General features: G+C 39.8%; 1 protein-coding gene across 1 annotated transcript; it reads left to right on the top strand.

Moving 5' to 3' along the window:
* The first annotated feature begins 2,422 nt into the window (after nt 1–2,422).
* LOC119901056 lies at nt 2,423–9,324 on the top strand. The gene is made up of 8 exons (XM_038716488.1): nt 2,423–2,656; nt 3,646–3,678; nt 3,796–4,098; nt 5,380–5,649; nt 5,794–6,069; nt 6,171–6,212; nt 6,433–6,517; nt 6,659–9,324. Exons 1-8 carry the CDS (start codon nt 2,629–2,631, stop codon nt 6,819–6,821), a joined length of 1,200 nt encoding a protein of 399 aa, XP_038572416.1. The 5' UTR covers nt 2,423–2,628; the 3' UTR covers nt 6,822–9,324.
* Nucleotides 9,325–11,257: the final 1,933 nt, after the last annotated feature.

The following is an 11,257-nucleotide window of genomic DNA, read 5'->3' as shown; positions in this document are numbered from 1 at the left end:
AGAAAGTCCACAGGGCAGACAAATACAGGGAGACAGGGAAAAAAGGTAGGGCAAGCCGCTGTGTTTGCAGCAGAGCTGTAGGCCTATGTGCGGGCTTGTGTGGGAATATTAACTGAAGGCAGACAGCAGATTCAGGTAGGGTAGTGAGTAAACACTAAAATAAAGGTGAAGAATGCTGTTGAATGTCATTAACTCTGCAGTTGAGAATGACAGTAACAGCAGACAAACAGACAGAGAGCACACAGACTCTACAACATACTCAGATGGACAGCCATTGTTTTAAATGTATGTGTAAATTTGTTATAAACGTGTGCTCTTAAAAAAACTATTAAGCATTCTGTGCCAGTCACATACATGAAAGTTTTGCATTGGAGCAATATTGTCAACCATTAGATTGGATGAGAATATAAGACATAAGACATAATATTGATAATATTAATTCAACATGTTGTTTGGTTAGCTCAGTCGCTAAGGTGCAGGACTCCTAACCCAAGGGTTGATTGTTTGATCCCACCCCAGGGGAACTTTTTTTTCTCTCTTCAACAAATGGACTCTGCAACGAATGTTTCTCAGATCACGGAATGTGCTGCACTGTTTGTGTTTAAATTTTTGATCCACATCCATCAACCCATGGACGCTTTTGCATTTCCCGAGTATCTCCAGGCAGAGGCCATTTAGAGGAATCGTGTTTTCTGACAGAGAGAGAGTGAATGCGTTTCCCTTGTCAATGTTTGTATAAACTTTATCTAATGTGTGGTTTATAATGGATTGTGGTGCAGAAACAGTGAAAGTGTTTTACACTCTTGGCTTACATTTTCCATGTTATCTGTCAGTGGCCAAGTCACAACAACATATGGATTCACTGAACAATTTAGTAAAAATAATTTCTTAATAAATATACCTAAAGAAACCTCATTTCTTGACTGGCTACTTTCTTCTCAGAAGAGACATCTCTTATGCTGTGTCAGCCACCGTAGCTGTCCTACGCTCTGAAAAGTTAGGGGTCAGTGGTAGCCTGGACAGATGGTTGCAATTCACAACCCCCACCACTAGATGCCACTAAATCTTACACACTATAAACCTTTAAATCTTGCCCTGGTTACCAGTATGATATAGGATAGACTTAGACTAGTCTTACACATAGACCTACAGTCTATGTGTAAGACTAGCATATCTAGTTGATAAGCTGCACCAATATGAGCCAAGCAGAACTCTCAGATCACAAGGAGTATGTCAGTTAGTCCTGCTTAAGGTAAAGACCAAACATAGAGAAGCAGCATTTAGCTATTATGCTGCTCTTAAATTGAACCAGTAGGCAGAGAACATTAGAAAAGCCCCGACTCTAGACTCTTTTTTAAAACAGGTTTAAAACATTTTGATTTGACCAGGCTTTTAGCTCAGTGTAACATATTTCAATATTGTTTTTATCTGGTTTTTAATATCAATTGTCTTTTCATCATTTATTTTCTGAAATACCTTTGTATTTGTTTCTTTGCATCTGTAAAGCACTTTGACAAATTGTCCATTATTTTAATCTTGTTATATCTTTGTTAATATCTTTTGTCAGTTAATTATTTTACTTTATTTTTAATTCTTTGTTTTCTCTCTGAAGTATCTTTGTATTTGCATCTTAACTTCAGAAAAGAACTTTGAATGTCCGCAGTGTACGCGCTTGCTGACAGAGTCAGGTTCTAGTACTGGACAAATTGTTTTGACCTGATGATGGCGGTAAATGAAAGTCAGGGGATCACCAAATTCATTAGGGTTCATCCTCTGGGATGGTAGGTCTGTACCAAATTTCTTGGCAATCTGTTCAACAGTTGTTATATGAAATATTTTACCAACCGATAGACAATGCAATCAGCAGAGCCATGGTGTTAGTGTGGCTTTAGAAACAAAATTGACTTGGGGTTATGATTCCCCTCATTCAATTTACAACAACTTTGTCTGACTGTAACTGATAGGATTAAACTGAATAAAATGAAATGTTCCCCAAAGAGAAAATAAGCATCAGCGTCAGCAAGTACTGGAAAGACAAGTAGGATATGAAAAGAGAAAAGAAAAAATAACAAAACACAACCAACAACCTGAGTGGGAAAAAATGGATAAATAAAATTGTAAAGAGCAGAAATTCATTTCAGCATTGACAGGATGTAAATCAAATCAATAATAACTTATTGAGAAAATCCAAAGCATTGTGTGAAAAACATACTTTCACAGTCGCAGCAGGTTTTGTAGGTCACATATGTGCAACACACGAAGCAGAGATTTTTACGGAGAAATTGTGATACTGCATGGTTGTCTTGTGGTTTGAGATATTTGCCTCTCTGCCTGGATTCAGCTGTGTGATGGCTCCGCCTGTTAACTGGGGAAGGAAATGTCTCCACCAAGATCACAATCTCTGTCCGTGGTTTACTTTGATAGTCAGTCGAAACTCGTCCTGAGCGATTCAATTATTCTGTCTCATGGCTTTGCAAATAAAAAGGCTGTGGAAAACAACAATGGACTTTTGAAATATGCATCATTTAAAGTGGTGGAAATCTTAAAATCATAATTATTCATCACGTTCTCTCTTTTTATAAAAGGATCACACAGGACCTGCACATCTAAATTTGGACTTTCGACAGAATGAACATCCTTATCTCCTCACTGCTGGGTGAGTGTCACAGATGCAAGCTGACTGACTGACACGCTGCTGCCTGTTTTTCAACTTGTAAATGACTGCATTCAGACTGGCCTCTATTGGGAAGACTTACAAGCATATCTTTGTGTTTTCATTGAAAAAAAATCTTCTAGTGGTGGAAAAAAACTGTATCCAAGCACTTTAGAAGGTGTTCAGCTGTCACAGCCGTGCTGACTTAGACCCAACGCTGTACTCTTATCAGTATGGTATGCAGGATTATACGTTTTACTGGCCTGCAGCTGGGAGTTTCAGACAGTGCTAAATTAAAATGATGTGCACTAGCCATAATCTGAATAGGGCTAATAGAAATGATTCGGCTAGGGCTGCCAAATCGTCGTTGGCTATTCCATCCTTGACAGCCGTGAGTTATGTTGAAAAACTGTATGACCACAGTATAAGTACTATGTTACACCACTGTGTGTGTGTGTGTGTGTGTGTGTGTGTGTAGCCAATGTGTTCATTCCTTCTGTTCCCATAGGGATGATAACCGTCTAAACAGTCTCATTAAGGAACAGGAAGCTCTCCTCTCTGTCACACTGTGTGGCAGTACTATGACTATGTGTGTGTTGTTCAAAAGGACGTGGCTTGGATGGTTTGTGTCTTCATAACAATGTATCAGCAGAATTGAGAGATTGTTGTTATGTCTTACAGACACATGTTTCTCGTTGTATTAAATCTGCCTGTGGAGATGAACCTTTTTGAATTTTTACTTGTTGTCTTGGTTATATAATCCAAAATCAGCAGTGGACCGTAACTGTCTATCTGGCGAGTCGTCATGTGGGAACAACCCATCTGAGCCGCTTGTGGTGTACACGTTAATACATTTTACTCCTGATTGGCAGAGCAGACTGTGGACTAAACATACTGTACTCAAAATGCCTTCACTGCAGCAAGAACAAGCTGTGGTAGTATATGAGGACATAAGGAGATGTTTTTATGTGGAATAATTTCTTTTGTTTCAGGTGTGGCTGCATTTGTTCTCCAAGTTGCTACAGGTACGTGCAAAGACAATACATTTAAAAAAAACCTGCACCTGTCTCATATTCAGTGTATATATTACACAAGCATGAAAAACCGCAAACCATAATGATTATAATGATTTATTCCTGCAGTGATTGGGAAGGTCGGAGTGTCTGTGTGGCCTCGGGGGTCAAACATCTACCTTGGTGAGTGTGTGTTGTTGCAGTGCACACTGGGGTCAAACTTCAGATCTGTGCGGAGATACCAATGGTTCAGGCACAATTCATACACTGCTCCGACCCCAAACCCCAGGCACGTGGTCTCCGGTGACAGCTACTCCATCACTGCGGTAACGAGGGAGGACGCGGGCAAGTATTGGTGCCAAGCTGATTGGTGGAAGGACAACACCACCCTTGTGGCAGTGCCCAGCATGCCGACAGTGCTCATTGTGTCAGGTGAGCAGTGAGGCATCAGGTTCCTACTATATACACATGAAAACAAAGAAGAGCGTTAAGGTTGTGTAGTCACTGACTTCTGATGCAACAACACATATATGCAGTTATTTTTATATTAGTTTGACGTCCGAATGTATAACAGCCACTGAACTCTTAAGGTTAATATATTCTACATCGTGGTTTATACCAATTTCAAATATATGTCGGCTAAGTAGTGAATCCTAAAATGGAAATAACACTTTTAAGTATTACAGCGACCTGAAATAAATATGTATCACAAACATCTGTTGTACAACACATACAAAATGTTTTAGACCAGTCCACCTACCTTTAACAATATACCAAACACCTGTTTCCCGCGTTGGCTGTTAAAAGCAGACGATTGGCTTTCTAGCGGGAGGGGCGGGATAACTGCCATCTTTGCCGTTACAGGCTTTCCCCATAGAGTTGTATTGAGGATGTGATTGAGTGGCGTGTCTCCTCTATAAAACGTCTCTGGCTGCTTTGACCTAAATGCTAACATACTCACAGTGACAATACTAACATGCTGATGCTAACCAGTTATAATATTTAACACATTCACCATCTTAGTTTAGCGTGTTAGCATGGTCTTGTTTTTAGCTGAGGTTGATGGCAATGTTATTAGTTTTCTAGGTATTTGGTGATAAGTCACAGAACTGGACAAATGGGCATTTTAATATTTAGATGGAAAATTGAGGGAATCACCAAAGTTATTATCCTGAGTGGAACATGAATCTCTGTACCAAATTTCATGGCAACTCATCCAATTGTTATAAATATTATGAATATTTCAGCCTGGACCAATGTAGGGGACAGACGGATTTACATTGCCATCCCTGGAGTCATGGTGCTAGCATTTGACAATGTTTAGTATAAGAACATACAGCTGAGTTCAATAAAGACAGTCAATCAATAATATAAACACATACTGTGTGATAATTGTCAGGATTTTATCGAGATATGTTGTTACATCAGTTAAGATCCCATGTGACGCATTAGTCTACAGCCAGACGTGCAGAACTGCTGGTACATTTTAACGGTCGACCAATATGGTTTTTCAATGGCCGATACCGATGCCGATATAAAGAAAGCGGGGCGGCCAAAATACAATTTTAAATTGTCATGTTTTATAACGATTAATCGCCCAATCGGTCTATCACTAGTGCATTTGCGAACTGCTATGGTATGAAACATCTGCATTTCTTGATTGTCTTCTTCTCAATTTCTCGTCTGTTCCCTCTGTCCACCTCTGTCCTCCAGAGCTGCCTCCTCCTTCTCTGACTCTGACTCCCAGCACCAGACAGATCTTCAAAGGGGAGACTTTCCTTCTGCAGTGCCCTTACTCCTCAGGTTGGAAGATGATGCAGTTTTCTCTGGACAAAAAAGACTTGTACACTTCAAATTGTCCAACACCAGGGGATGCTGTTAGCATAGACAAGTGTGAGTTCACTGTTGCCGGGAGGGAGAGCCAACTGTACTGGTGTGAGGACACTAAGAGTCGCAGCAACACAGTCAACATCACAGCAAGCAGTGAGTTGTGTAATAGTGATGTTAAAGTTTAAATGTGTTGTGTGAGTGACTGTATTCAAAAGAAACAATAAGAAATAATAAAGAGTGAGAAGTTATAGTGAAGCAATATGTCTTTTAACCGTGTCTTCTGTCTTTGTCCCACAGATGGTACCATCATCTTAAAGTCTCCTGCCTTTCCTGTATTTGCAGGCAATAAAGTGGTCTTGTATTGTCAGTACAGGATTGGCAACCACAGTAATGCCACCTTCTTTAAAAACGGAAGAGAAATCATCGCTGAAACTTTTTTTTCCAGTTCAGACGGAGTAATAGAGATGACTATTGAGAATGTGACACTGGAAGATGAAGGCTTATACAAGTGTGCATCCCAGGACAGAAAGATGGAGAGCCCAGAGAGCTGGTTATCAGTGAGACCTGCCCGAGGTCGGCTGTGTGGCTTAATTACATTCGATGATAATATTTATTATTCCGCTTGGTGCAATATAAGAGGATCAGTGAAAGATGTCAATTGTTATGTCTTTTAGGCAACTTCACATCAACAGATGGGACAGCAGCATCCACTATGGGTAAAATGATTTTGCATTGTTAATACATTAATTTACCTATCCTATGAATCAGGCCGATGTATGCCATACTGAAAGGCTTCTTAGTGTGATTGCAGGTGTTAATGAGCAGCTACAGAGATACAGTAGGATGTGGTGTAGTAGTCATGTAGTTTCTGGTACCACTGTGTTATGGTCTTATCCTGACACATTCAAACAAATATTGTTTGCTCTCTCTTATCAGGCTCCTGGAAATGGATCATTCTTTTTTGTGGAATTGTACTTCTCTTCCTCATCCTTCTAAGTGTTTGGCTAATTTGTCACTACAGGTCAGTCACTGTATCTATTAAAAAATCGTCAACCCACTTTCTACTGTAAGCATGTCATTAGAGAGATAACATCCGGGCATGAATCACAAGTCAAACAGACTGTTGAGTAAATGCTTAACTGATTACTGTATTTGTGTAAAGGTACCAGAGGTTTTGCACAAGTAGCTGTCTGGCACTTCCAATAGAGAATCTACCGGCAGTGGAGCTTCCTGCGACCAAGCAGGACGTGACAGAAGTGCAGTGGGACCTGTCCTGGATGGAGATGTCCAGTCTGTTGGATAAGCAGTTATATCCTGGCACTTAAAGGATCACTCTCACCTGAAGCATATAGAAAATAATGAATGCAGTGAAACCTATGAGACAGTTCAGCCACTTCAGATAATGCAAGTGTCTCTTACAAGTCTTTTTAAATGTAAAGTCTTGCTTGGAACATCCACACTGATTTGTAAAAATCTAATGTCTGTCGAGAAAAGTCTGTTGACTGACCATTGCTTACTTGTTATTTAACTTTGTATTATTATTTATAAATATACACCGGTGTACACTGTTGTTGGGATGCTAAAAACTCATGCTGCCTTAACAAGATACTCTCAATCCTGAAAAAAAAGAAATCATGAAAATGGTTCAAGTAGCTATGACTCACCTGTCCCACTGTTTAGGAAATGTATTAAACATTTATGAAGTTCACATTTTAGACATATGGTTTTATGTATTTGATTGTACCTAACAGCCACCCTGACATTTGCCAAAATGTTTAAAATCAATTCTCAGACCTTCATTAAATTCTTCAAAGGATTGAAATTTACCTCACTGTCGTACTTCTGAAATATCAATATTTCATTAAATATAGATGTCCCTCTCTCGGGAACAGTTTGAAAGCAAATATAATGTCATCTAGTTTGTTATATGTCTTCAAGACTCAATTGAAAAAACATCTAATTTACAGAGCCAAATAGCACTTTTTTCCCCTTTCAATTGCAAGTTCCTTCTTTTGTGTTCCCTCTAACTGCTCGTTATTTTAGTTTAGTTTAGTTTTGTTGTTTTTGTCTGGTACATATGAACAGATGATTGAACTGTTTTGTAGACAGATGCAAAACAACTATAAAGAAACACAAATAAGTACAAAGAGACCCAAAATAACTACAAAGAGACATAAAACAAATACAACAAATACAACAAAAAAGAGACAAAAAAGAACTATGAACACTGGAGGGTAATTGGGCCAATTTTGGGTCCGATTTGCCCCTCCCAACAACAGCAACAACGACTCTCGAGCCGAGGCTGGTCGGAAGCAATTATCATCCAAAATAATTCTGTAGTGTGAGGGGTCGACTTTAGGTTACCGACTGGATTGGAGGCACCCTGATTTTGGGTCGTTACAACCGTAAAACTTTGATTAACAGCACGGCTTTTATTTGCTAACTGACTTGACCCTGCGTATATTTGGGACAGGCGTCCATATGGGACAGGCCTGTAATTCCTCTTGCACAAGACTGAAATAGGCTACGATGAAACAGTTAATTTATTTAAACAGATTATTACTCATATAAAAATTACCCAATATCATCAAATACATGTCATTAAATTGATCTAGCTCCAACAGACAGCTTATGTGCTTTTATTTTGAAGGCCGCAACATAGCAAAAACAAACAGGGTGCAGGATGAGAGAAGTGTGGTGTGTATTGATCAAACGTTTAAAATTAATAATTGTTTTAATGATCTAAGCAGCTCAGGAGCAGCTAATGCGGGCGACCCGGCGGGGTTTAAGAGGTTTTATAGATCCAAAGAACTTACTTAAAAACCAGACCAGGCGTTTAATGGAGACCTGTGTTTATATGCTAAAATGTGTTCCTATACCAGGCCAGTAAAGGAGGTAGGTGGCTCTTTGGGACTCAGCTATTAATTAAAGTTTTACAATATTTACAAATTGAAATGGAGGTACATCCGATCAGAAACAGCCAATGAGAGCAAGCTGACCAGGAAGCTTCACCAACCAGTTTACTTGTTCTATAAAAATGTATAAACCATGCTAATTCCCTCTTTTCAGCCACAAGTTCATCAGTTAATGCAGTTTTATTTTCTGTTTTTGTTTTTCTGTGCAAAACATAGCCCACACAAATGCAACTAGCTGATGAGGACAGTCTGCCTCCATGTTTGTTGATGTCTGAAGTCACATTTGATCACGTGAGTTTTTGTGAGATCCCAAGTCCCCAGAACCAGCAGAAACCGTTTAGTATAAATGGCAAGTATGTGGTCCTGCGTCTTAACTGAATCTGCTGGTATGGGCGTTCTTAAGATTCAAATATTAAAAATCAGGTAATTCTGTCGTCTGTAATATCCCACATTTTTAATATTGGTTAAGATTTGAAAATCCTTTAGTGTGCATCAGGCATAGGTTTGTAGCGGCCGAGTCATTTTGTATCTGGGGGTCTTGCTCCTATGACATGTTGGGGGGTCCATTGTCTCATAATCAGTCCAGGGTCACTCACTGGTCTCTGCGGTGCTGATCTTGCAATATACTGTATGATGAAGTCAGAGCCTAGACATCAAATTTCAACTCATATATATATTCTGCATGCAGATAATAGTTTATTCAACTTGAGTTGGCTGCCTGAATGACAGGTTTATAATTTTACAATCCACTGGACGCTAATGTAGGCTCTGGATTTAAATGATGCCATTTCTTAACAAACCATTATGTATCTGTCAGGATAATTACAACGGCATGATGCGCTGCATGACTCATCTTTGAATATACTATATTTTTGTAATTTAAACGAAGCACATTATTGTGAAATAAATACATATGCATACCACAGGCGGTATATCTTTGGTTTTGATTTAATTCATCACAGTTTGTTGCCTTGAAGGGTGAAAAGGAACCTGATTAGAGTGGATGTTTTCACTTTCAATTTAATTATGGTAAGCAGCAAATGGGAGATAAAAACAAATGTACTCATTTCTGATAATGTTCTCAATCCCGTCTCTGTCAGTGAGCATATTTCTTTATGTATGAGGACTTCACTGGAAGCACTCTTATAATGAGTAGTATAAGTCAGTGTGCAGACACAAGTATGGGCAACAAAGAACAATCACAGGATCATCCAGTGCCATCTAAATTATGCATGCACACAGCCAAAATCATGTTGGAAAATGTGTTAACACATTTAAGGAGAATTTTTGGTCTCAGTTGCCAATTATATACTCTGGCACAGAGTGGTGACAGGGATTAAAATTAATACAGCAGTCCGTCATCATAACAAGACAAGCTGAATGAGAAGCTGCTGCCCTTTGCAAAAACCTAACTAAAGTCACACAGTCAGAGTTCAATCTTATAAAAAATGAACTCACTATGTTAAAGATATTGCTTAAGGTGGCTTCATCCATGTAAAAGAAAAGGTAAGGCAGGTCTAGCTTAGAGTCATTTGCCTCTGTAACCGTCCTCGTCCTTGTCCTTGTTAGAGTGATGACAGTTAGACTGATTAGGGAGAGACAGTGCCAGTGGAGTACGTAGAGACGGTGCAACTGGTGCAATGCACCGGGGCCCAGCTGATTACAAGGGCCCACGAGGGACAGCGGCAATTGCCACATGGATCGTGATCAGATGCTGTCATCCATTCATTTATGCTGGCATGAATGCAGGCATAATGAGTTGCTGTGCGTTTCTTGATTGCTATTTGTTCTGTGGTTATTTATGTACTGTGTCAGCTACTTTGTGTGGCAGACTGTGTGTCACGGTTGGCTGAGTGCAGAGGCAGGTTAGGACCCAAACGCAAGACACAAAAGCAGGATGCAATGCAGGTGGTTTATTTAAACCAACAAAAACTAAACAGGCTCTCACTGGTACATGGCAAAGTCCAAACAACAGTAAATCCAAACTGAGGTAAGCAAAGGCAGGCAAAAGCAGGGTCATCCAGAAACACAGGGACAGGGCAGAACACTCAACATAAGACAACAACAAGGACTAGACAAAACTGATGGCTTATATACACACACAGACAAACAAGCAAGGAGTGTAGCACAGGTGAAACACATGAGGTAATCAAACAGGAAGGACTAGACAAGCTAGACAAGGACACATGAGTACTGAATACTACAAAGTAAAACAGGAAGTGAAACACAACTAAGGCAGATCTACCAAAGTAAAACACAAAACATGGAAAGACTGCAAAATCAGGGCATGGACTGAGACCGGACCAAACAGGAGACAGGACTACACTGAAACATGGAAACCTAGGATAGGGACTTGAGCAGGTAAAAAACATGCAGATAAACATAAGAACTAACTTTGCTACAAAACCCTAAACATGACAAGATCAATACAGAACCCAAAACCATGAAACCAGATACAGAGTAAACTCGGACATGTGAAGGAATAAACAAGGCTACACAGAAATAGAAACAGACTTAAACAGGATCACATGAACACAAAACCACATTCCTACCACTGTGGGTCCTTCTCAAGTCTCTTATTTGTCGTTTCCTCGCTTGAACCCGAAGTTGTTCCGCTCCGCTATCTTGCAGACCGTCCCAAAGCTCTTATTTGCGCTGGGAGGATCGAGTATTGAGGATCAAGGATCAAGGAGCGATCTCTGAGGAGTTATGAGCGAGGATACATCAGTGCATCCTTCGCGGAAGTCTTTTACTGGCAGACACAACCCGTTATTGGGTAGCCATTATATTGATTGGACGCTGCAGCTGTCCAGACTGATCTGATGCATCACAACAGATAATAATAA

This window comes from Micropterus salmoides, unplaced genomic scaffold (genome assembly GCF_014851395.1).
Source record: "Micropterus salmoides isolate LMB-PRFRI ecotype aquatic unplaced genomic scaffold, ASM1485139v1 Ms_hic_scaffold_13, whole genome shotgun sequence".
Taxonomy (NCBI): Eukaryota; Metazoa; Chordata; class Actinopteri; order Centrarchiformes; family Centrarchidae; genus Micropterus; species Micropterus salmoides.
The sequence above is the reverse complement of the archived record's forward strand: the minus strand, read 5'-3'. Positions and strand labels throughout refer to the sequence as shown.